At 44.2% G+C, this 27535-nt stretch overlaps 1 protein-coding gene across 2 annotated transcripts; it reads left to right on the top strand.

Moving 5' to 3' along the window:
• The first annotated feature begins 253 nt into the window (after positions 1-253).
• On the top strand, positions 254-26005 carry ankrd12 (ankyrin repeat domain 12). Of its 2 annotated transcripts, XM_037457118.2 has the most exons (13): positions 254-648; positions 13636-13749; positions 15511-15661; positions 16807-16878; positions 17223-17363; positions 17794-17997; positions 18199-18341; positions 18727-18874; positions 18962-23457; positions 23685-23783; positions 23869-24012; positions 24102-24197; positions 24773-26005. In XM_037457118.2, exons 2-13 carry the CDS (start codon positions 13690-13692, stop codon positions 24956-24958), a joined length of 5940 nt encoding a protein of 1979 aa, XP_037313015.2. In that variant the 5' UTR covers positions 254-648; positions 13636-13689; the 3' UTR covers positions 24959-26005. The 2 variants fall into 2 exon arrangements, with proteins under 2 accessions (XP_037313015.2, XP_037313016.2); XM_037457119.2 differs by lacking the exon at positions 16807-16878.
• Positions 26006-27535: the final 1530 nt, after the last annotated feature.

Genomic DNA, 27535 nt, shown 5'->3' with positions numbered 1-27535 from the left:
TGCGTTGGCGATCTATAAAACGGGGCGATTTCACGAAGTCGGCTTATGAATTACATCGACACCAACATTACGACGCCATGCTCACGAGATTAAGATGTGCGGCCATTCCTCAGTTAACCTCCGGCGTGATCTTCGAGAAAGTTCCCACTAACCGCAACACGGCAGCGGAAAAGATGACGTCAAGCGCCCATTGCTGTTCTCCCTCTCATATTAGCTTAAATGGCAAATCTAAGCATCCACAGACGCCATACACGCCACTAGCTGAAAAAAGTGACAACGACGGAGAATGTTCTCAACAGTATAAGGTGCGGACTTACTCACAGCATCGACAAAACGAGTTTAATCGCTTCCAAACATACCCATCTATAGTCTATCCAGCAGACGGGGGACTTCTTAAGCTCTGCGAGGCTCACGCAGTCACGTGACTCTCGTTGGCCAATGAAGACGACGCTCGCGTGTTTTGCAGGGCTCTTCTCGGAGAGGACGGCGACGAACGGCTGGGATGTTTTCAAAACCAGCGATGAACGTCACACTGTCGTAGGCTACGGTTAAGGACAGATATTTAGGAAATAACAGTTTATATTGCTTAACGTTCACTAACACCAGGACCCGAATGAGTCAGTGGGATACGTGCGAACCGGTTTGAAGGTAAGCGCAACACAAGGTTTGGTTGCCTTGGACTAAAAGGAGGGGGGGCTAAAAATCCAAACGTTAGTCAACGTTAGCCATCTGGCTACAGCGAGCGTGCTAACGGTAAGCTAACGTGAAGTTAACTGCGTGCTAAAAATGAACGTTATGTGTCTGCGTGGGGCTTGGTACAGCGTATGTGCCACGTGCGTTACACACATTGAATACTTCGTCAACTGGAAATCCACCCTTTTCTGCGTCTAGAAACTCGCTTCCCCCTTGAAGCGGGAAGACATAAAGCCGATAGGAAAATGTCGGGGCGAAGCACAGTGAGCAGGGTTAGCCCCCAGCCAGCGAGACTGTGTCGGGCTGGAAACCAGCTAGCTAGCTAGATCGAGCGCCGGGGAGGGGGGGCGTTGTGAGGGCAGCGGAGGGGCTGCGGTGGGCTTTTGTCTCGGGCTGTCGTATGCCCTCTTGTCTAATATTACCAGTAAAACATGGAACGTGGATATCACTTAAACTGGCCGCATAGTGACGGTACACATGTGGAAAGGCATTTCACGACGTAACGTCATTGGAACCGTGGCCGGTTGTGTTTACTCACCGCAGTTCAGTTGAACATTTAAGCGCACAACATATTGCAGGCTGTGCGTTGGGCGCAAGAACAAGAAACACATTACCGTGCGGTGGGTGTTGTTGTCTGCAACGATACGAACAAACGCCCCAGTTTGTTCACCCCCCAGCGCAGTTAGTGGGATAATTACTATTATAAATCTATCGTTACGTAGGTTATGTTTTTGCCGTTACATAAAAGGAACTAGCATAGCTTGATAACCAGGAGCTACCGCCTTCTAGAATATGACTGTGACATCTTGGGGGTGTGTTGCCTGATACAAAAGCTGCCTGTTTTTCGATGGCTGTCCATGCGGCGACCACATTTAAAACCCCCAAATGCGTCGAGCTTTTTACATTTAAAACGCACAAGAAAAAGACTTGAATTGTATTGTATCATGTGTGTATACATATTAAAGTACTGAACATTTTCAGATGTAAAACCAATATTTGAATTGTAAGGCAAAGCAAGAGGCAGCCCTTAAAAACGTTCAAGGATGCCAAGTGTTACCAGGAATACAAAAGGGGTTGCAGATGTTAAGGCTTTAAAAGCACATTTTACCACAACATTAGTTTTTAATTTCGTGATCACAAGGGGAACATTATGCTTTCTTTTGCTGAACACTACTTGGAATATAGCTGAATGTGTGCTTCATTTTTACTAAAGCATTATTAGCAAGAAATGGTGATTGAGGGCAACATAACTAGATAATGTACATGCCCATTTATTATTATATTCATTCAATATATTTTGAGGATTGCAGGGCTGCCTATCACACCGTAAAGCAGAAAGGAGGAACTATTAGGTTCAATTTAACCATAATTTAAATAATGGAGGATAGAAAAGCTTCACATTTTTCTTTTGGTGTACATTATACGTTTTGTAACCGAACCTCCAACAACAGACCCATGTCCTATTCACTGATTTAGCACGTGACGTGGTATTCTTGTACTTGTCCATGAAAACGGGTCCCGTTGAATACTTACACCTTCCTCTGTATTTCCAACCCACTAAACAAGTTCAAAACTTAACAAACTTTACAATGGTGAAAATAACAAAGTTATTTTTTTCAAATCTACTCTGTTTGCTAGCTCCCTCTCACAAAACTTCAAATCAAAGTTTTATTAGATGACTCGTTCTTTTCCCCCTCGGTTTCGTTGTTTTCTCCCACTCGTAGATCGGTGCGTTCACAGTCATATTGGAGAGCAGTATTTATGCTTTTATTGGTTTACTCTTTACGGTTTCTTTGTGGACATTTTTGCAGACCAAAATTAGCATAGATAGGAAAGGGAAAGTATTTCTTCTTGATGTCAATTATCCTCCTCAAAGCCACAAACATCCCATTTTGAATGTCCGCTCTGTAGGGCTTATTATTAGTCTGCTGCACATGCAGCTCGCAAAGCGCTTAAAAAGTAGCATGCTCTGGCTGTACTCGCATTACAAAATGCAGAATTTAAATGCATATTCAAGACAACAAGGTCAGCAAGTAAATTGTTGTCAACGTGGTATTAACCACTAGTATTTGCTCTGTTATCATGGCTGGTTTGTTTCGGCAGGGTGATGAATCAAAGATACGTCTTGACTGCTAAGATCCAGTCATTCATGGAATTAAGTGTCTGCAACATCGTTACTGGCATCTGTACCGAAGTACCTTTTACTCTTTCTTGCCTCATTCATGCGTGTATAATGGATCATTATGCTTTAAAGATCAGCTGCCAGCTTATGCTGTTTGTCAGTGGCACCCTTCAGAATACAGTGAAAAGAAAGTATGGGATGACTTTTGGCTTAAACGTTTTAAGGACATTTTACCTTTTAAATCAGACTAGTATTCCCAAACATCTTGCGTCCATGTATGTATCACACTTTCTCTGTTGGGGAAATATTTTACGCAGATTAAGGGTATTTTATTGTCTGCTATTGGACGGTCATATTAACTTTGCTAAGCCTCAAATTGGAATCGCAGTGTCATGTTTATTTTTCCTTTCTTAATCGCGTATACAGGGCTGTGCTTGCCAAGCTGTTTCTGATATCTGTTGGCTCTTCAAAAAGGTTTCCATTGACAACTAGGTATACGGATATCCATTCATGTTCTTTGACTAATTAGCATATTTCAGCAGGATCGGTACATACTTCCTGGTCAGCTGATTTTTTTTCATTGTTAATGGCCGTGGTAACTTGTTTATTGTATCTTAGTATGATATTACTTCAAACTGCATCTTAAGATGCTTCAACTACTGCAACATTGCTATTTAAGGATGTGTTTAATGCTCACTAACCAACTGGCTAATAATAGGAAAAATGGACAGAATGAAATGATTTGTATATTAATGGAAAATTGTGGTAGTCTGAAGAGTTTTGACATTCAGCCAGGAAGTCAATTTAGTTAGTTTGGCAATTTTATTGTCTTGGCTTATCTTTGCAACATTCAGTTCCAACATTCATCATCTGATATCTCTCTTACATGTTGAATGCGAGGTTTGGCTGCTTAAAAGATGTGAGTTTAGTCCGGTTATGGCCAAATCACATGAAGGGAGAGTCTGCAGTCACGTTCAGTTTTACACTTGCAGTCCAGGTAAATGTTCATATGAACAGAGAGGTACTTTGTGTAAAAAGGCAACACAGATGCCTATTGAGAATACATTAGATCTATTAAGAGATTCAGCCCATGCAAATACACTTCAAGCCTCTTGGTTAGGAATAGGCTATTGCACAGGGTTCTCTTAAGCACAAACAATTATGTAAGGAGATATAGAATCTCCATGTGTTCTGCTTCAGGAGTTGTCTTTTCAGGCTGGAAATATAAGACACAATGCTCTTTGGCAGCTTATTTTTATTGCACAACACTACTTTGTTGCATACCTCAGCAGATTGATGGATATGTCTGTCAAACTTGTTTTTCATGACCCATTTTAGGATGGTATATTGAGTAAAAGGAATAGTTGGCCTGGTAGCTAAGTGACCTTCACAATGAGGGGGAGGTGAATGGGTATTTATGCACATCAGTGCAATGGAAAGTGTTTTCCTATACACTAATCATTATACTACCTGGAACAAAGATATAATTGTGTCTTTAGTAGTGAATTGCAGATTTCCTCCTATGAGGAATTGGTGTGACTTGAGTTTTTACGACACCAAGCTATTCAAAAAAGCCATTGCTCTCTACGCATTTGTTCATGTTTTACAAGTGGTTTAAACTGAGACAGGCCATAAAATGATTATTGCAATCCTATCAATTCCATACAGGTTTAGTTGACCACAGCTGTTTTTCTAAAGGCACTGGTATAAAAATCAGATCTCAGAACTTTAGGTATTAGATTCCGTACAGTAAGAAGAGAAAAATGTATATTTAGAAAATGGTTAGTTCTCCTTAAGTTGATTTGTAAAGTTGACCTTTTGCATGAGAGAGGCGTAACCGGGATGCACGTGAGATGTTTGGACCAATATTTTGTCTTCCAGGTCTGTTCCCACTGCCACTTTACAGCACTTCATCAACACCACACGCCTGTTATGGAGCCGGACTCCATCATTATTGGCCTTTAACGTACAATAAATGCCATTCCTCTCTTTTTTTCTTTTTTTTTTTTGACTGATCCCAACAATACAGTCTCTTAAGGAACCCCCCCCCCCCCAAAAAAACGGGTTTTTTTTCCTGCTCATTCTTCCTCGTTGATATATAATATGTTTCAATGAATAAGAAATAAATAAGAGCTGTATGCAGACATAATTCGATTCCTTCATTTTAGACAGCTTAAAATCCTGCGCTGCATTGCTTTCGTTTCAATTTTTGAATTATATTTTTGCTGTTCAAATGAGACCGTGAAAGAAGAGATGAAGTGCCTCAAGCGCAGCATGTGCAGTTGGTTCTATTCGGCACATATCTGCGTTTTGAGAAGGCTAGCGAGTGTGTGTCTGTGTGTGTATTTATGTAAAGTGGGTAGCGCCTCCTGATTACCCATGTGCCAGTCCTTACCATCAGCTGAATGTGTCTAGCGTATGAGTGCTGTATCAGATAATCCACCTTGTGTGGTTTTACTTTTTCTTTTTTCTTTTTTGAGACCGACAATTTGAGAAACGGTGACCTTCCTGCAGGGTACACCGTGACACTGCAAAGGGAAGGAATGGAAAACATGGTTTTTAATATTGCAGTGTTCTATATTTTTTTTATTGTCACAGTGTAATATTTCTTTTTTGTGAATAAGCTTAAGAAAATAAAGGTGTGCCTTGCTCTTGACAGTCAGGGAGTCTGGAAGGCACTTTGACAATGGGCATGTGGTAGCATTCCTCTTTTCTGGATGCTTTCACTTGACCGATGCCAAAGAAAGTGATCATATCCTGTTTACTCTGGCTCTCAGGCACCATGTTTTGTGAGGGACAAGGACCCGCTTGTTGCAAAATAATTGAATTAGTTTTTGCATTTTTTTTTTTCACGGGATTTGTTGCACCCTTCACTCAAAGGTTTACTACTCATGTTGATGCTAAGCGTGTCTGTGCTCGTTTCTTTTTACGTAAACTCAAACTCAAACCTAAACTTAAACACACCACTGCTAACCATAAATAATTAATTTTCTGATCACTAACTTCTGTTTGCTTTCGTTAGGGTTTGCCTCAGCTAGCATGGGTAGCATTGGCAACAGGCCGTGGCTTCTTTGTAACCCCTGGTTTATTCTACTGCTGCCGCCACTAGCTGCTTTCCTTCTGTCCAACTCAAGAAACATGTGAGACCCTTAATGTTGAAACAAAACTTGAGCTCGGTGCTTTGATAAAGAGTCAAGCAGTTTGCAATTGTACGCTTTAGAAAAACAAAGTGCAGCTACAGTTGTGTCCCATTAAAAGCCCTCCCCTTAAGTGCATTGGTTAGTATGTTGTTTATTTATTTGTTGAAGGATATTTAGACCGGAGTTGGTTTGTTGGCATTAATAATCAATAGCAGTTGAACTAATTTTAAACTATACTAAATTATACTTATCTAATATACAAAGTGCTATCATTAATTGTGCAACAAATATTCACAGCATTCAAAGGCTGAGTTTCTGTGAACTGGAGGAATGACCGTATCTTTTTATGTCTTTATGTTTTTACTAGAGAATCTAAATCAATACAAAGAGACCCCATATGATTATGCTCGTTCTGATCCAGCCCTGATTATAGAAATACTGTATGTTACTTTCTCAACTTCCAAAAGTTGAATTATTACCTACTATTTTACTATTTTATTTATTATTACGACTATTATCCCCGCCCCCCACCTCTTGAAGTAAGTGAAACACTGCTGTCAAGAAAACTTGGTTAGTGATATTCCGCAATGTTGCAGTAGTTGAAGCATCGTAAGATTAAGTTTGAAGTAATATCACAATACACAGATACAATAAACAAAATCTACCACGGCCATTGACACTGTCAGAAAAACAGCTGCCCAGGGCGTATCCCGCTCAAATATGCAAAGAACATATGTGAATATTTATATACCTAGTTGTCAACCTTTTTCGTTTTTAAGTTGGTTGCCTTTGACACTTGGACTGTTGGCTTTTCTTACTGATGAACGGCGATTAATGAATTGGTATTGTATATTTATGTTTAAAATGTTTTTCTTCGCCTAGTATTGATTATATGCTGGTCATTGGCAAATCATCTTTTTGGTCAGTATAGCATTGTGCAGCAAGAACCTAGTGTATTCATTTAAAAAATATTAACGTGCCCAATAAAGTAGTAGATCAGAGACGAGTCCTTTGTAAAGAGTATGACCGGTTTGTCTGAATCATCTTGAGCCCCAACGGTGAAATGAACACGACTATTAATCTTTATGTCGCATTACTGTTGATAACTACTTTGCAGTCTATTTACTCCTTCTAGTTTAAACAAAGGGATGCTGTGTCAACCGTAGCAAGTTGGCCTTCTCTGGCACTCGAGAGCTGTGGTTTCAGCACAGCTCGGCAGCCATGTGTCATCCCTGTGATCTGATCAACATCTCTTCAAGCTTAATAGGAGGTGGCAGGTGTAGATTGAGTCATCTCTTAAATGCTATAGCGAGAACTAACAGCATCTCCCGCCACGGTTAATTTTTTTGACTGGTGCCTGCTAGTTCATAGCTCATATTCAACCCAGTAGTTTTGGGGCACCTTGAGGTTATGATACCCTGTCAGATGTTTTATTTTCAGTCATATGCGTTTTATTATTTTGCTAGCTGTGAAAGATATGGAACCAGCATTTTGTTTTAGAAAGAATGTCATCTATGGTTATTAGTTTTTTTTTTTTAATTCCTGTTTTTAAATTCCTGCTGTGAGATTGACCTTCCTTTTTAAAGTTTGACAGAAACGGTTCCTCTGTGTTTCGTCCAGTCATGTGAGCTTGCTGCTGTGGTAGGAACAAGCCAACGCCTTGGTCTCAACCTTTGCTCTAATCCGTCCCGTCCCCCCCTCCTTTTTAACCCATAATCGGCAGTAAAGGCTGCATTGTTCTTGTCCACTGCTTGGATATCTGATCATTAACCCACATTCAGCGCTGTGGAGGCAGCCTTCTTAAGGCCCTCTGACTCTCGGACCGATTTTAATTAGCGTGTTTCAGTTGGTCGAGCCTCCTGCCAGTAAACTTAACCCCATTTACGCCTTTCAAGTACAAACATTAGGCTATTTCATGAGTCTTTCTGATTTGTGTCCTGTGCCTTTCCCTGTAAGGCTATTCCTGTTTTTTTCATTGAAGCTTTTAAGTGGTTGCTAAGGTTGTAAACAGTTCAGCACTCAATCTTACATAAGAATACAAATTTAGGACACAAAGTGCATTATTTCTGAGTCCTACAAGAGCTTAACGCCTGGATTATTATGATTTAAGCCAGATAATGTGGTGTCCCAAAAGTACTTTGGCCAAACAAATATGGCGTATCGTTGGTTCAATGGAAGTAGATTGAACAGAAAACTAACCATTTTGTGTGTCAACAGGTCTTCATCAAGTGACCATTTTGACAGTTTTAGCTGGTGGTTTAATTTTGTCTGCCAAATTTCATCCATCTGGTACTGGTGCCATGATAAAACCAAGAGCTTCTGGGTAATTTTGGTAGCGGTTGTCTTGTATCTGTCCATTCATCCACTCCACTGTAACGCATGCTTTTGGTTGAACCAGAGCTCTCAATCTCTTCCCAGGAACATGGCTGGCTCAATGATGCCGCCAAACAACCGCCTAAGGCCAGACCAAGGCGTGGGTCTCGTCTGTCTGGGGTCAGGGTAGTGCGAGGTGAACAGACGTCTTGAAGCATCCAGTGTCACTTGTGATTTTGTTTTTGTGCATGTGAATAGGGTACTGCAATTTATGTTATGCACTTCACAATCAACAAAGATAATTGGACCGGTTTACATGTTATTGATAGGGTTTTGCTGGAATTTAACTTATTTTTCTCATTAATGAAACCGGTATTTTATGAAATGAGTGTGTTTTTTAAATATAAATTAAAAATAATATAAAATGCTTAAAAGCCCCCAAGAGGCCATGCCTTTTATCTAATGTTTTAGAATTGCTTACTTATTCAGTAACAGGCACAAAACTAATGCTCATTTTAAAAAGATGTTGAGAATGAACTCGGATCAAATATATTTTGTTTTCATATGAAAATATTTATTTAATGGGCGATTTGTAATTTTCAATAATTGAAATAGTCATTTGGAAAACTGCCATATTGAACAGGATTTCTATCTTATTTTTGGGTCGTCAATGGGGACATGATTGGACTAGACATTTCTAGGGTACACAACAGATCTGGCGTCGGCCGCGTGCAGTGTTTATACATTGCAGGCACATTAATTGGTCTGTAAAGGAGGCGTGTATGCTGTTGGTCTGTGCGCGATCACGTTGAAGATGGCTGGCTCTCTGCTGGGTATTGTTGCCTCCCTGCCCTTCTCCTGGGGTCTCAGTAGTCGGCCCTTTTGCGTCTCGCTTTGTCCTGCTATTCATTAGGTAGTCTGTGGAGGAGACTGGCTGGGAGTGGATGCGCAGCTCAGAGAGTCCTCCCCCCATCATTTACCCTGGCGGCTCACAGGACCACAACCACGTGACCGTCTCTTTTGCCGTCGCAGCAACCGTAGTGTTTCTCCTTGAGTGGGTTGCAGGATTTGCCTTCCTTCCTTCCTGTTGTTGGAAAATCTTGAATTCAGATTTTTTTTATTAAATGCTCACTTTGGTTTTTGTCAACTAGTGTAGAACATTTTGTATACGGCGATGCATTTAAAGCTTGTTTTTTTCTGTGTGTGTGTGTGTGTGTGTGTGTGTGTGTGTGTGTGTGTGTGTGTGTGTGTGTGTGTGTGTGTGTGTGTGTGTGTGTGTGTGTGTGTGTGTGTGTGTGTAGCCACATGGGAGACTGCGCGTGTGTGAGTGCTCACAGCAGGCAGTTCTCGTGAATGGTCATGGAGTAATGTTGCTGCTGGTCGCGGCGGCATTCTGTGCGCTCCTTGTGTCAGGCCTCATGCTATTCTTAGCTCTCTTCCCTCTGTGTCCCATCATGCAGTCTGTGGATCGTGTGTGTGTGTCACACACTGCTCCTCGTCTACCCTATAGCCGTACCGCCACACAGTTCACCACCAGCCTCCTCACCCCCACCAACTCCTCAAACATAACCACACCCTCACGTAAGGGCATGCACTGAAGCAGCCTCTCAGCTGTCAGGGCCAACATGCTGCAGCACTACAGGGAAATGTTATTGTTGTTAGTCAGGAACCAGTGGAGTTAAAGAGCAGGAACACTGTTATGAATACATTCAGAGACCTCGGAGGAATCGGCTGTGCAGCCAGCACGCTTTACTTGGGATCTTGCAGATATAGGTCTTTAAATATCTACCTGCCCTGACTGAACTGACACGTTTTTTACAACTAGTAGTTGTCATCTCCCGGCTTGAAGAGGATGTTTTTATAAACTATATTTTTAAATCTTGTAATCCGAAAAGTAAATTGACCTCCGGCGCCGGAAGCCACCGTGTGCAGGTCATCCACTAAACTGTCAAAGTAATTTTGCTAGATGGCAAACAGATTAGTATCTGGTTTCTGTGACCTGGATCAAGGAAAGTATAATATGGAGCTACCAAGCTTAGTCTGATAAAAAGGTATGCAATGCATTTGATATGCACTTGCTGAACTATGCTGTTTATTGTTTGTCTGATCTTTACATTATAATTTCCTCGAGCTCAATGTGACATATTAAATATAGTATTTCTTAGTTGAGAAAATGAATGACAGACGTGGCAGCCACAATATGGCATACCTAGTCATGGTCACATGCCGCCCTTTTCTCCAAGTCTCCAGTTTATCTGCAAGCTTGTCTGCAGTGTTTCTGCCTGGAATACGTTATTTCTGCCCGTGTATAGCAAGATCGGTGGCGGGCCGTGAATGTGACTGGCAGCGTGAAGTTAGCAGCGACTTAATAGCTGTGAACGCTTCATTGCAATTGGTGTATAGTTCAGTTTATTTATGGTGAGTGATTGCTACAACTCCTCAGGACACAATCCAAATATCTGTGTCTCACTGGCTGTTAAGTTGTGATTTCATGAAAGGGGCTTAAAAATTCGATCAATTTTTATGGCCGGTTAAACGGTTAATTATTAACATCCTTAAAACCAATCTCTGCAGTATTCTCTTTGAGCCGTAGTAATTATCATTGCCGAGATGGATCTAAACTTGAAACGGCCCAAGGTTAATGGCATACTGGCTTACTCGGCCCTAAGCTGTTCATGAAGTGGCAGTAAATGAGAACGCCACACAGGCAATGGCCCAAATACCTCTGTCGTTATAGTCACGCCCTCGCTTTGGGTGAGGTTGAAGCTGTCAGCGTTTTATTTTCATTGTTGGTTCCGGCGCTGTCTATACCGCTTTAATGCCCCCCCCCCCTCACACCAGCGTGGTCACCGTGGGCTCCTCAATTCTACCATCGGGCTGCCTGAATGACGATGCTGCTGCACACTGCTGACTAATGATGGACCTCTAGCTGGCCTCAGCTGAGGAGCACGCCTCTCTGTCAGAATACGATACCTGTCAATAATGCACTTAGGATCATTCAGTGTTCATACATTTAGAATGTTAAAATTGAATATCACAAACATTTTCTCTTCTGGAATATGAACTTTCTCAACTATAAAACATAGACTATCCAATAGCATACATTTTCTCTCTAAAACTGGAGAAAATGACCAGACGTACACTCACCCGTACAAAGAAGTTTTGAAGTAAACATGCTCCACTACAACACATCAATACAACATACCTAATGTAGTTTACATAAAATGACGTTCGGACGTGCATGTTGTGTGTATGCGTTTGTGGCTGCAATGTCAAACACCTGTCTAGAGGAAGATCGCAAGGGAGCTCTTATTATCTTATTAAAGCAAATAACAAATTATAAAATATATTTTTGTTTTAAAAAAAGACAATAGTATATTTTAGTATGCAGATGGATAGTATTATCACTGGGGGATATACTAATACCAGTTAGCATAGCAAAACCATTGCTACTCCTGAGGAGGTGCACATAAAGATATGTGGCGGGTACATTTTTAGTCTGCAAACTGTCTGAATTGTTGGGAAAATGTGTTCTTTACCTATGGGGGACACCCCATGTAGAAGCCCTGCTGTGTGATTGATTCTAAAAGGAAAAAAAGAGAACCAAAACATGCTAGTGCCTTTTGTAGCTTGTGACGTTTTAACGGGGGGCACATTGAGTCACGGGGCTGTCCCATTCATTTTGAGGTTGCTGTTTCACTCGTGATAGTGGCTCTTGTGTGTCTAGATGCAATCGATACTATACTACAAAACGGTCAAATTGATCACCCCAGGGAAGAAAAAAAAAAAGTTTTTTTATTTAATTGCAGAGGTTTTGGGTCCACTACGCCATCTGCATGTGATGCCGGCATTGTGGCGGTGCAGAGCTGGTTTGGATTGGCAGATTCAGTTCACTTCGGGGGCGTGACCAGGCGTTACCAATTAATTTGCCGGGGGTGGCTTCCACCACAGGTACTTTCCCCGTGTGAATGTGATTTTCATTGAGAAAGAATTGCTTTCTTTTTCTCATCACTGATGGCTTCTGCCAGCTGGAAGCCCGGCAGGTTTTAGAGAGAGAGAGAGAGAGAGAGAGAGAATCTAAAGTACATGGCTTTTGTGACTCAAAACCGGAGTCTTCATGTGACAAGATAACTGACATAGAATGAGCATGAGCCATTATCTGCCTCATGCTCAACTGTGTCCTATTTACTGCAGGCTCCCCATTGACTGCTCCGCGTGGCGCTACGCTAACGCAGACCACATCACACAGAAGCTTGGTTAAACTGATAGACCATTGTTGGGCATGATGTAGGGGCATTGTTTTGGTTAAAAGCTAGTGTGAAATTAAATCATTGACATCAATAATCAGTATTGATCAAAACCAAGATAATTCACAAAATAAATAAATAACGGGGTGCCGCTCTAAAAAGAGAATAATAACTAACTATAAATCAAGCCGCATAATTGATATTCACTCATTAGGAGCAAGGAATTGAAAGTTTCAGTTCATACACTGGCTATGTTGCCAGCTAGCATCACAGTACACATGCCCATAGAAATCCATATAACAGTGTTTATTAACTTCCAACAATACTAATCAGATCAATACATTTGAAAGCCACAAAAGCTATTTTAAGATATCCTGATATTTAAAAAAATGAATCATTCATTCTTGTGTGTGTGTGCTAACGACCACATTGAAGGCCACGTGTGGCTACGAGCTGGCAGAGGTGTTTGCTGTTTGTACACCACGTGTTTGTTGAAGGAATCGATTGGAGGTCTTGTGAACTGTTGGGTTTCTTAGAGCACAAAATGCTTCGCGACCCGAACACACAAGCTGTTACCAAGGGAGTACAGGAGGCTCAGGTACAGGCCCTCTTATAATGGTAGGGCAAACGCTGGGGAGAAATCTCACCTAGGTGTGATGACGAATCCCATGTAGGGGTTTTATGTCCTGCAGTAGCAATGGGTCCCAAAGCTTAGCCTTTGTGTCGTGCCATGGTGCGGGCCTAACAGCGTAATGACAACATGCTGGTGGGGGGCGTTTACCTGTCTGAAGCTTATGAGCACATAAAGCTGGAATTCATGATGCCTTGTGTAGTTGCCTGCCTTTTTTTTCTGTGGATTGCAACATTGTTTCACTTAACGCACATCCTTACACTTTGTGGCTGTTGTTTCACGTGACTGTAATCCATTTCGCAAATCCATTTTTCTTTCCGTGGCTCATGTTTCCTCTGAAGTAGACTATGTCTCGAAGCTTAGCCTTTGAACAGTCTTTGAGAAAAATCTAATTGTAACCGTATTCAAACAGCCTTTTTTTCTTGCCGTTTGCAATGTAGAAAGAAAATATCAAACGTGCTTCTCAATGCTGCTCTTTTCTGTCTCCAGGTGCATGATGATCTTGCTGTGCTGTAGCTGTCACAGCTAGTCAGGTGCCGCACCATGGCCAAACCTGGGAGCGACAGAGATGCAGCCATGGTGGATAAGCAGGCGGGGAAGAAGGTGTGTTTGGGTTTGAGAACACACCAGAAAATCACTATAAAATACTTTTTACTTTGCCTTCATCCATTTTAAGAGAAATATATGACCACTTAATTTGTTAATTTCTTATCATTTGTTGCATCTTTAGCACAACATTAGATACGAAGACAACATTTCATTTTTGGATCGCTTTAAGAACTTGTTGGCACAAAAATGGAAGTTCAATTTTGGCCTTGAACACAGTATTTAACAAAACCTTGTTCATTTAGATCTGTTTGGAATGTCAAGTCACCCTAACCCCTGATTTGTATTTTAATACTTTGAATTGTCTTTAATCAATCTTTGCAATGGAGAACTTGGCGGCAACCATAGCAGATTGCTTTAAACAATATTAGCATTGAGGGCTACAAGATGCAAAAAAGCTAAAGCAGATTTGCTTTTTCTCACGGAGAGCCCTATATTTAATTTAATATTTGCATGTGGATCTTGAGGTTATCCAACCCAGACTTGTAAAAACACCCATTCGCTGTAACGCTGAGCTACGCCATACTCCTGTTTTTTGGGTTAGGGTTTTATTTATTTATTTTTATTTTATTTATTTATTTATTTGAGCAGTACACATGGTGCTCAAAAGGAGTGGACTGAAGCAAAAGCTTATGAGAGCCCACCCCCAAGTACAATAAAATAAATAAAATTTAACCAGACACCGGCAGCCCAACAGCCGATTGCTGATATAATGGCGCAGGTGTGCAGTGCAGCGTTGGAATTGATCTAGCAGTCATTTAAATAAATATTTAGCAACATGTACAAAAAAAACGTTCTATTTTTTCATAAATGGCAGACATTTTATGTCTGATTTTTATTTTGAAGGAAGAACTGTTTCTCATCTCAACCCTCTACTTTCATCACTGCCAAACACTTCAGCTTTGCACAGCTGGCCCCTTGCTTCGCTGAGATCAAAGAAGCAGCACACTGCAGACATTTTTCCTCCTGCCGGAAATGTATTTTACTGCACCAAAGTGCAGCTCACTAATGTGCTGAAACTGAAAAGTTTAGGTCTGCTGTGGGGACCATCACTCTTGTAAGGGCAGAAACTGGAGTATTTGTTTAATCTGTGAGACAAGCGTGTGCTTCTGGCAGTGTATGGATGTAATTTTATATATATAAATTAATATTAAGCATTACTTAATTATTGGTCTTGTTAGACAGGCAAAGTCATCAAGATGTCACTGGCTTTTTATTTTCCTTTCTGTGTTGTAACTAATGTAATAGCATATAGTTATTATTCAACTCCACTGCTGTGAAAATGTGGTAAAAATACTTATTTCTCTTTTTGTATTTCAATTCAGTGTGTAAACAAAAGAAACCTAGTCAATCCCGATCGGTTAGTCTTCCCCTGGCAGAGACCCTGCCTTTTGGAATAGGATTTTACTGAGTCATGCAGGCAAACCTGCTGCCTGCAGGACCAAGATGATATCTTGCAGAAACGCCACATCGAGCCAGTAATATAATCATCTACACTTTCTTATGCTAGGGTTGTGTTTTAGGAATCTTTCGTCTCATATGAAATACTACATTTACAATAAACACAACCCTGTTATTGTGCACTTACGCTAGCTTACAAAGCGTTTTAAATGGGACCGCCTTAGTTTATCTTCTGTCACAACTGTTTTGTTTACACACGCTCACTCTCTCACTCACTAATGTGCCGACGCCTTTGCTGTGCTTTGAAATGCCTGATTTTTCTTTGTTTTTTTTTTATCCCCATCTCACCTGTGACAGAGCAAAGAAAAGTTGTCCCCTTTCACCAAAACTCCGAAGCTGGACCGGAGTGAATTGCTGGGGAAGGAAGGGAAAGCCAAGTCTTCCATGAAGCGCAAGCTCTCCTTCACTGCCAGTCCGCTCCGGACCGAGGAGAGAGACTCAGACACAGGTAAGAGCTGCTCCTGCTGCTGCTGCTCCTCTTTCAACAGCCATGCTGCTGGCTGGCTGCCATGTCGTCACACTGCCCCCCGATGGCCTGTTGTTGCAATGTTTTCTTTAGGCATCATCTTTACTTCAGAGGCTTTCCACTTGTTTGCATCAGGATACATATCTAGGATTAGTGGATGAAGTTGATGGATGACAATGGTTATAAATCTAGTTATGTTTGCGTGGTACTTGACTTATGACTCTTAAGCCTTCATCAACATGAAACTAAATTATCTGCCAGTTCTTAATAAGCGGTACTGTTTCCTTTTTTAAGGTAAAGAATTGGGCAGGTGATATATTCAGTAAATCCTGCTGCTGTGGTCAAACTTGCTATTTAGCTTTATTTCTCTATCCAATAAACTATTAATGAGCTTTACTGTTGCTCCGGCTGGTTTATGTCAACCTAATCCGAAATACACCTTCTGGGTGCTTTAAATTCCAAGGGAACCAAATGTAAGTTAACCCACCACTGAAGGAAAGAGTCCCAGAAAAATCCACTGTTCACTTGATTTTTTTTTTTTTTACACCTCTTAAAAAATAATTGTACGGTGTTGTTCTGTTAACTGTACGTTTAGATTGGAGAACTAAATGTAGGTTAGTGTATCGTGCAGCCATTACAAGTGGAGTACAGTAATGTGTTTACAGACCATTTTACGGTCCTGAGTTTGCCTTCATCTGCTCTGTAGAGCATTTCAATGTGTGGTCCTGCGTCATTCTACCACACGAGAACCCTCAATTTTGTTTTCCCCCAAGGTTTAATTTATGTTCTGCGGGTTATAAAGCTGAACTAGGCCGGAGGGAGGCATGGCCTTCCGGCTTTTTCTTTTCCTCTCAGGTCCTGTGTTGGGCAGCTGTAGGAAAAAGGAAGTAATGAATCCACTGACCACGTCGGATCTTCTCTCCTGTGTTGCCATGACTCATACATAATCTGTGCGTGGAGTGCGAGTCTTTGTGCTTTGTCTGTATTTGAGGACATGTGAACGGGGCGGGGGAGCGAGAGAGTGAGCGTTAATGCAGTGCTTTCCCACCCTTCCACCCCCTCCCCTCTCCCCTTGCTCTCCCCTCCCTCCTCTCTCCCCTCACCATCCTCTCTGCTTTGCACTGTAGATGACTCAGACCCAGGCCAATCGAGTGAGACCTGGGGAGAGAGATTAGTGCCTCCCTGCAGGATGTACGCAGGTAAACGCTGCAGCCCGATCCTCAGCCCGCGTGTCCTCCAAGTCACGTCACCCACTTTGCGCCACAAAGCCGCTTTAAACACACATGCACGTGTGTGTTTTATCGCTCTACATTTGCCGCTGTTACAGATCACGCATGTCTGTTTAGTAACGAGCGGCATAACGGGTGTGGGGGGCACCAGGCTGGCTTAAGAGAACACTGTCTTCATTTTTAAACCTCCTGCTTGTCATCCGTTTCTCTGCATTCTCAACAGATACACGGCAAAGAGGAAAGCAATGTCACTACGACAATGAAAATGCTGCTGGAGTTACGGTTTCCTTAAATCTTTCTTTGTTGTTTTGCAGAAAAAGATGTACCAGACAAGAAGAAGGTAAAAAAGGAGTCTGGGGGCAAGAAGTCCCAGGCTCCCAACCTTTTGTTTGGGTATCCTCTGTCAGAGCGCAAACAGATGGCGCTCCTAATGCAGATGACTGCCAATAGTCCAGGTTAGTGTGCCTGCCCTCTCATCTTGACCACCATCTACAAGATGGTTCTGTAGATTCATTGTTGGATGAGCATTTTCACCAATGTGCTTTCTAATAATTCAAAGTTGCTTCACATTCGGGCAATATGTCATGTTCAGTGTAGCTGCTAAACTGGAAAGAAAATAATTGAATTTAAATAAAGCTAGTTTAGCTATGACATTTTCTTATTACGGTTTCTGGGCGGTATCCTAAAATAAGCTAGCCTTGGCTTTAGGCTGAACTAAGCAATCTAGCTGGTCTCATATATATATATATATATATATTGTCCCTTTTGTATTATTGCCTTCCAAATCTCAGACATGGATTTGTCTTGCATTTTGACTTTTAGTGTTATTGCTCAGGTAGTTATTTTAACCTCAAACCGGCCTTTTCTCCCTCTGCCTGTTTCCAGACTCTACTCCCAGTCACCCCTCACAAACAACCCCTGTGCAGAAGAAAGTCCCCAGCAGCGCCTCATCTCGTCAGAAGGACAAAGTCAACAAGAGGAACGAGCGAGGGGAGACTCCCCTTCACATGGCGGCCATCAGGGGCGACGCCAAGCAAGTTAAAGAGCTCATTAGCCTTGGAGCTGACGTCAACGTCAAAGACTTTGCAGGTACAATGCCCTGCATGGCATTCGCCGAACAACTTTATTTGCGTCTGTATGGTAGCTATTAATGGCATCAAGCTGACTTCTGCTGAATAACAGCTGCGTATTCAAACTCGTGATGGGACAATGAAAACTGATTAGTGCACATTTCTTTGTGTAGTTTCTTTTTGACTTTTATTTTGATCAATTATTATGTGTCCTCACCAGGTTGGACTCCTCTTCACGAAGCCTGTAATCTTGGTTATTACGACGTGGCCAAGGTCTTAATAGCAGCAGGTGCCGAAGTAAACACGCAGGGTCTGGATGACGACACGCCCCTCCACGATGCTTCTAGCAGCGGCCATAAAGATGTAAGCACTTCACAGGAACTTCTGATAACTGTCTGACATATTGGTAAATTTGTCCACAATGAAGATCTAGTTGGCCCGTCATATTGAGCTTTGTCCGAATCCAAAATTAAACATCCGGTGTGTTTTTCCTGTAAAAAACACACTGGATGTCCCCTAACTTACTTGAAAAGTGCATACCATTAAAAAAAAACTCAATAAGCTAAGCTAAAATAATGTTTTAAAAAAGGACTGTATTAAAAATTGTTTTGTGTTTCTATAAAGGACCCGATTCTTCAAAGCTTAAGTCTTTCAGCCTGTGTGGTTTGACCCTGTTTTTCCTTCCAACCATCCTGTTTCTATGTTCTGTCTTCAACTGTCTCAATCACCGTTGTTTTGTTTTCTACAGATTGTGAAACTGCTGCTACGCCACGGTGGGAACGCCTTCCAGGCGAACAAACGCGGGGAGCGGCCTGTGGATGTCGCTGACTCTCAGGAGCTGGAGAAGCTATTGAAGGGAGAGGTGCCACTGTTGGACCAAGACGACACCTCTTCAGGTCGGCAGAATGCTTTAGAGATGACCTCACTGTACCTTTTTTAAAGTCACGTTTTGTATTATAATGTGGCTCTTGTCATCACTACAGAATCGGAAGACCTGCTCTCCGTCAATCCATCCAGTGTAGACGACAACTTGGAGGACTCCGATACCGAAAAAGACTCTGACGGTAAACCTGTCACGAAAGCATCATCGTCCGTTCCGGGGCTGGACGAGTATGAGTTCAAGGACGAGGAAGAAGAGGAGGATCTAAGTAAAGCCCTGAACGACAGACACATTCTCCGCAGGGAACTCCGGCAGCGTGAGAAGGAGGAAAAAGACAGGAACCATGTGGCAGGAAAGCCGGGTGGAAAAGGGGATTCCACCCCAAAGCCCAAAAAGCAGAAGGGTTCCCGTGTGCACTGCAGCTCTGATACCTCCAGCGACGAAATGGAGAGCCTTCCAGAGAAAAGGAGTTCCCCCACCTGCTCGGCAGAGCCACGGTCTAAAAAGGAAAATGCTGAGCAGAAAGACAAGGGCAAAGTCAAGAGGAAGAGCAAAAGCCAGAATAAGAACAAGGAAAACCAAGAGGACGGAAAGGAGAACAGCAAAACGTTGGTCCTCTCTCTCGCAACAGTGTCCGAGAGCACAGAGAAGGGAAGGGAGGAAGACTCGTTCAAGATGTCTTTCAGTCCTAAAGATGACTCATCCGTCCACCTCTTCCATTTGTCGTCCATCAAGTCTCCAAAACTGAACCACAGCCTGACGGATAAACAAACGCCACTCAAACAGGAAAATACTAAGATGTGCATTTCCATCAGTGACAGCCCATGTCCGGTGGACGGCGTGAAATACAACCACTATGCACCGGCAGACTACTGCACGGAAGGCTCCAGCACCAAGGGCTGTAAGCACAAGGAGAAGAGCAAGCATCAGCAGAAGGACTCCAGTGGAGACGGGGACGATGGCCACTTAAGTCCCGACAAAGACGGTAGCGTAGGAAACAGCGTAGACTGCTCTGAAGGTGCCTTACGGAAGACCGACTTGGACGGCAAGGTGGTAAAGAAGCATAAGCTCAAACACAAGGAGAAAGACAAACACCGGAGGGAATACGAGGCAGAGCGCAGCCACCACCGCCAGAAGGAGCCCAGGAAAGACGGCCACAGGAATTTGGAGTTTGACCGAGAGTTCTGGAAAGAGAATTTCTTTAAAAGTGATGAAACCGATGACCATTTGCCAGCGAGAAAGGACGGTGACGACAACAGTTTACTCCATAAGACCGCCGACGCCTCCCCCGCCAAGGACGAGAGAAACGCAAAGGAGAAACACCCGGCCGGCAAGGAGAAGAGGCCGAGAGAGGAGCGGGATAAAGACAAGGCGGTGAAAAAGGAGCGGAAGGAGTCTGCTGTTAAAGAGGAGAAGGTAAAGGACTCGAAGCCCAGCGAGCGTGACGAGAGAGTGGACTGCCTCGGCTCAGGGCGGATTCCTGACGATTTGCTGCAGAGCAACAGCATGAAAGAAGAGACGGAAGACAAACCCATAAGTGGGATCACAGCTGATCAAGAACAGCTGGAGCTCTCTGAAAAAGGCTCACGTGATAAAACGGACAAGAGGTTCCCGGGAAAAGAGAAGGATTCAGAGAAAATGGAGAAGAGGCATCCCGACAAGGAAAAGAAGGTTAAAGCGGAGCACGCTGACAAAGCTGAAGTTCAGAACTCGGTGGATCGCTGGAAGGAGAAAGAGAGAACAGGAACCATTTCTTCCCACTCGCCTGCAGATAAAAACTACAAAGAGAATGAGAAGCTGAAATCTTTATCTACAACCAAAAAGCACGAGGACAGCAGGAAAAATAAAGATAAGTTCGACAAGCGGTCTGATAGGCAGGACCGAGAATACAGCGCTGGGGATCACAGGGAAAAGGAACGCACCAACTCTGATAAGAAAGGCAGACCACTCGATAAGCCCACGGATCATAGTAGATCGGATCGTTCAAAAGAAAAGGACTGCGACAGGAAAAAGAGAGACAAAATAAAAGATGGGACTCTTTCCTCGAGCTCCAATCTCAAATCACTTTTAGAAGAGAAAAAGAGCTATTTGTCAGAGAGTGTCAAGTCTTTATCCTCAAAATCCAAGGAGGACCTCGGGAGAACACCGGAGAAGGACCGCCGAGACCGCGAGCGAGACTCCGATAAACACAAGGACAAGGAGCGGCACAAAGACCGCTCCCAGCAGGCCAAAAACAGCAAGCCCAAAACCAACGACGCGGATGCGGACAAAGTCAAGTCCAAAGCCTCGCTGGTAACACGAGACGCCAAGCCCAAAGAGAAGAGGCTCGTGAACGATGACTTGATGCAGACCAGCTTCGAGCGCATGCTCAGCCTGAAGGACCAGGAGATTGAACAGTGGCATCGCAAGCACCTGGAGAAAATCAAACAAAAAGAGCGGGAGAGGCTTAAACAGCGGCCTCTGGCGGATCCGGGGAAGTCCAAGCCCAAGGACCGGACAAAGTCCGATCTGTGCCTGAATAAGGAGCTCAATCGCTCAAAGAGCTCCGACGCCTCCGACGTCCACGGCCGAGATAAGAACCCGAAGGACGGCGCCAGCCCGAGGACGATGTCGCTCGACGGGAAGAGTCTGCCTTCTCTCAGCGCAAAGGTCATGTCGGCGGTGGAGAACTGTCTGACCAGGTCACCCAGGCCGGAGAGCGAACGCGGCGGCTTCATATCCAGGTCGGTGTCCCTGGTTTCTGTCGCCAGCTCGGAGGACTCGTGTCAGGCGACCACGTTGACCTCCCGACACGTCGAGTACGACTCCGACATGAACCTGGAGACATCTGACTCGCAGCCCGCCTTTCTCCAGTCGTCCCTCGTCATTCAAGCCACCAGGTCGCCGTTGGGTCCCGATAAAGATTGCAACAGTCTTCCAGATGTTCCGCAAAGTAATCGGACGCTGCTGCCCAGCAGGCACGAGTCCCCTTACCTCCGGGCCATCCTGGACGAGGACGCCAACTCGTCGACTGAAGTTAAAGCCGTTGAGAGTCAGCCCAAATGCAGCCAGCCCGCCGAAGAGCCGGGAACACGAGAGAGCTCGGCGGAGACGGAAGAGGTCCTCAACACTCAACCACAATGTGTGAATTCAGTTTGCGATTCGGCCGCAGGGCGAGCAGGGAACCCTTCAGCAGTTTTAACGCCGCTAACGGTAAACAAAGATCCTCCGAGTAAAAGCCTGAACCTTCCAGAGGACTGTAGCTCTCAAATGGAGTCGCCGGAGCAGAAAGCTCCACCTTTCTGCGATCCTCCTGTTGAAAAGGACATCCCGTGTCCAACAGAGACTTCCCGGGCAGAGCGCACTAACAAGGATTCAAATAAACCATGGACACCTACGGCCTGTCTCTCAGCGGAGCTGCTGGAGATCGCCAACACTAAAACCATCCAGCAGAGGGAACCTCTCCCTGATTCTGCAGCGGAGAGCACGCAGCAAACCGAGCTGGGTGCCACACATGTTCCCGACCTTCAAGATGAGCCTCTGGAGAGTGCGGATGGAGCCGATGAAGAGCGAATGGAGACGGAGGGCTTCAGAGCAGAGGGCGCAGGAAGTCCCGTCCCCTCTACCAGTGCGTACATTCCCGCCGCAGCATCAGGGGAGCCGCTGCCGGGCTTCGGCCAAACAATCCCGGAGTCCAAATGTTCCCAAGACGATACAGACGCGAGTGACCGAGACGGCGAGAGTTGGAGGCCTCCCAGCGACCCCGAGGCTCCGTGTCCCGGCGGCGAGGCGGAGCAAAGGGACGGCGCGCCTCCGGCGTCGTCGGGCGACGCGAGCCCCGAACAAAAGGCAGAAGAGACGACCGCCCCCCCGCAGAGCGCGGAGATGAAGAACGACGGCGAGGCGGCCGTCTCCGTCATAACGGAGTGTCCCCCCGCCGAGGACAGAGCGGCTGCCGAGTGCTCCTCCGAGTCGGCGGCAGATGCCGGCTGCGAGCCGATGGAGGCGCTGCCTGCTGACGAGCAACCAGAGTCCTGTTCAGCCGGAGAAGAGCAAAGTCAAAGCGCCGTCCAATCCGCAATTCAGACAGATGGCAGCAGCAGTAGCAGCAGCAGCGGCAGCAGTAGCAGTAGCGGTAGCAGCAGTAGCAGCAGCAGCAGCAGCTGCAACAGTAGCAGCAGCAGCACATGCAGCGCCTCGGGGAGCTGCTCTCCGCAATCTGGAGATCGGGATTCCGATTCGTCCGGGGCAAGGTCGAAGGTTCGCTCCGCGGACGAGGACGGAGACGTCCACGTCGCCCACCCGCGCAAGAGGAAGATGCCGATGCCCAAAGCGGCGAGCTCGCAGCCCTTCTCCGCCAGCCAGCAGGAGAAGGAGAGAGGCCAGCAGTCCCTGGCGGCCATCGTTGACTCTGTGAAGCTGGAGGAGATCCAGCCCTATCAGACGGAGCGGGCCAACCCGTACTACGAGTTCCTGCACATCCGGAGGAAGATCGAGGAGAAGCGCAAAGTGTTGTGCAGCGTCACCCCACAGCCGCCGCAGTATTATGATGAATATGTGACCTTCAACGGATCCTACCTCTTAGACGGAAACCCACTCAGCAAGCTCTGCATACCAACTGTGAGTTCTTCACCTCTTCTCACATTTTGGTCAGGCAAATAAAGAGCTAAACACACTGCCACGAATCATAACTAACCAGAAGAGCTAAATAATCACACAAGGCTATTCGGGTGTGTCAAAAGTTGTTCAAATAAGAAGCCCAACTAACATAATAAACCTATTATTCTGACTGATATGTGCCCAGTGCTTTGATACAAGCATGTAAACATTGGTGTGTGTTTGAACAGATAACTCCACCTCCATCATTACCGGAGCAGCTGAAAGAGATGTTCAAACAACAAGAGGTGGTCCGCATGAAGCTACGGCTTCAACACAGCATTGAGAGGGTGCGTATGTCGGCTCTTGTCGTTGCTCAAGTGAAGCGCTAGTTGCATCATGTCGGGGTAAACTGTATTTATTTTGTCCCTTCAGGAAAAGCTGATTGTTTCAAATGAACAGGAAGTCCTGCGTGTCCATTACCGGGCAGCGAGAACGTTGGCCAATCAGACCCTGCCATTCAGTGCCTGCACGGTTTTACTGGACGCCGAAGTGTACAACATGCCTCAAGACGTCCAGGTAGGCGTCATCTGGACGTCGGTGCAGAGATTTATTTCAGTCCGTTCTTGATGAGGATGGGAATAAATATCATTTGTTTGGTTTCACAGAGTGACGACGGCAAGACGTCAGTCAGAGACCGGTTCAACGCCAGGCAGTTTATGTCCTGGTTACAGGACGTCGATGACAAGTTTGACAAACTCAAGGTGAGATCGCTGTGATTGTTTTTTTTGCCCGCCTGCTTTCAACCAGTACGCACAGAGTAAAAGGTGACCTTTTGAACATGTTTCATCCTCTTTGACGGGGATATTACGTTTCTTTCCACCTGTGGTGTTGAACTTCCAGATGAGTTGTGACTGAGCCAAAAAAGCTTTCAATAAAGAAGTAGATAATCCTGGCAACGTCTACAACCGAAAACACTGCCTAAGCAAATAATGGTGGGGCCCATGTGTATATACATGTATATGTATGTACATATGGTGTTCATAAACTGAGCTCAACGAGTTTCAATCCCCCCCCCCCCGTTTTATCGGGTTATCCTCTTATGTTTCTTATTTATTTGGCACATTACTGTTTTAACGAGTTTAATGGTTTGGAGTTAGAGTTTAATTTTTTATCAACCCCTACTTTTTATTGACCGTAATTAAGCATATTTTACCAAACAAGGCTCGGAGACCAAGTGGGTCCAGCTTCACGTCTCTCCTTAAGCCCGCTAGTTGCTTTTGCTGGTCACAAACGTCTGGTTGCGTGAAACGATGACCCTTCTCTCGCTTCCACACAGACGTGTCTCCTGATGCGGCAGCAGCACGAGGCGGCGGCCCTGAACGCCGTGCAGCGTCTGGAGTGGCAGCTCAAGCTGCAGGAGCTGGACCCCGCCACCTACAAGTCCACCAGCATCTTCGAGATCCCAGAGTTCTACATCCCACTCGTGGAGGTCAACGACGACTTTGACCTCACTCCGATATGAGCCTTTGAGGCGAACCGGCACGTTCGAAGAAAAGTAAAGAAAAATGTGAAGCACTTAAAATAAGGCGAGAGTAAAAAGAAAAGGAAAAAGAGCAACAGAGAAAAAGGACATTTTGACTACTGCGAATTTGCGATCCGAAACCGGCACGCCGACCACGACAAGGAGAGCCCCGGTGGGGGGGGGGGGGGGTCCAGCCCGCAGACGGGGCCCAGGGAGCAGAGACCAAAAGCCAGGGCGGAGCAGAGGGTGGAGGACCACCACCACCTGCTGGTGGTGCTCCTCGTCGAGCAGAGTCCCACGACGAGTTCAATTGTTTTAAAAGTGAGTGTTCATACATTGTGTATAGACTGTGCTCTTAATTTTTTTAACTTATTTTATACATAAAAAATGTGCATTTGTAAATAGCCATGTAATTATTGTTTTAAAATTGTAAAAACAAAAAATAATAGATATTTTGATTGTAAACTTGTTCCGTCTCATGTTTTAATGGACCAAAGTTGGTTTTTATATCAAGTGTCCTCTTCGTCCGTGATGGTCTCGTTGTCGTTGGCTTAAAATCTTAAGCGCGTGTTTGCTTACGTTGTTTTTTTTTTTGTTCTTACCGTTTCTTCCTTCCTCATCTGGAGTTCCACGTCACAGCTGGTGTTTTTTGACTTTGGCGATTTAAATGCTGTGCATGCGTTGCGTTGTTTGTACCTTTTCCCCAACAGCTCTAATGTGGACTTAATTGTGCGGTTTACTGACGTGTTGCAGCTCTTCTTTTTATTTTGCGCCCTTGTGTTAAGTCCCTTCTTGCGGCCTCACTCCTCGTGTGTCGTCCATTTGTGTCTCGAGCACATTAAAGTCTGTTGTGGCTTCCAATGGAAAAAAAAAAAAAAAAAAAACTTTTGCAGTTTCAATGTGAGATCACAACAAAACCTATTTTTTCAACATAATGCCTTTTTTGAACAATAGTTCTAAAAAATGTCTATTTTAATATTTACTTGTTACATGACATGTACATATTTGTAATATATAATTGAATAAATTTTATTTGTTGTGAAATTATGTTTTGGTTATGGTGTGATTCCTTTTTAAGGCAACATAATACCGCTGAAACAAGTAGATTAATGTCACTTATTAACAATTATTGATAGTTTTAGTTTTTTGTGCTACGATTTCAAAATGGTTTATATATCAGTTTTAAAAATACAAGCATTTGAAAAACATAAATGTAATGGTAATTTCTCAATTAAAAGATGACTTCTTTACTTTTGCATTGTATGTTGCAGGCTGTATATGATTTTATCCTTTCAAATTCATCTCATCTTGCACCATCGTTCTTCTCTGCCACTAGATGTCAATATACACTGATCATGTAGTCAGTTGAGCTTGCACTTAATATACCGATGAGATTATTGTAGAGCTCTTTGAATTCCAACCAGTACATTGTTCAGTCTGGAACACGCTGCTTAAATAATAATGGATTGGCTTCATTCCAATAATACAAATGATCGTCACAAATCCACCTTTGCATTGTTTACTTTGCATTTGATTACATTTTGCTGCTAGTACTCTTCAGAGAATGTTTTACTTGCATTGAGTATTGCACAAGTGTATTGTTAAATTTTATTAAATTAAAATAACTTTTTTTAATTACTCCCAAAATAAAACTAAATTGCTTGGTGCACAACTGCTCTGCATGTGGTTGGGTATCCGTTGCATCGGGATACTCCTGCAGGGGCTAATACAATGTTTCCAGTTGAAACAGTTCTTGGGGGGCCTCAACACAATGGAGGGAGAAGCTTTATTTGTCACCTCACTCGGAACTACACGGCTGACATTTTAACATAACGAGTTTTGTGTTTTACACTCATTTGCATCAACAAGGCTCCACTTGATGTGATCGATGGCTCTATTATAACCCTCCTGTTGCATTAGCCTGCATCTCCTCTAGAAATAAGCAGCCACCTTTATTAACTAGACTCCACTCAGAAAAACGCCCAAAATCCTTTTGGTTGAACTGTTTTTCCCTTGGTTAAAGTATAGAATTGAATCCCTCTTCAATCTGATTCAAGTCAAAGTGGCCCTTGATTCCTCGCTGACCTCCCTGCAGGAAGCGGGGCCTGTTGGGCTGTTTTGAAGAAGGAAGAACACGTGTAAACCCCCCCCCCCCTCATGTGGAGTGAAATGACCCATCAGAGAGAAGGTTCCTGCCGTGGCCTGGTAACTATAGAATGAGTTCACTGGGGGGAGGAGGAGGAAGAGGAGGAGGAGGAGGAGGACGCGTCTCAGCGGGGAGTCTGCGCCACTTCACAGCTTCCGAATCGCTCTTTTCTCACCTAATGAGCGCACTCGCAAGGCTGCTGATAAAGACAGTAGACAAAGGGCCCTTTTAATGAGGAGGGGGGGGGGGGGGGGGAGAGACCCGCTAAAACGGAGACAACCCTTAAACGGGCGGGCAATGACCAGAAGGAGAGAGACGGAGACGTTTTTACGCACAACACCTTGACGCACATGTAGATGCTGTTTCTTTGTGGCGCTCATCATCCAAGTCCGTCACCCTGAAGACACCCCGTGTGTGTGTTAGAGTGTGTG

This window comes from Pungitius pungitius, chromosome 15 (assembly GCF_949316345.1).
Source record: "Pungitius pungitius chromosome 15, fPunPun2.1, whole genome shotgun sequence".
Classification (NCBI taxonomy): Eukaryota; Metazoa; Chordata; class Actinopteri; order Perciformes; family Gasterosteidae; genus Pungitius; species Pungitius pungitius.
The sequence above is the reverse complement of the archived record's forward strand: the minus strand, read 5'-3'. Positions and strand labels throughout refer to the sequence as shown.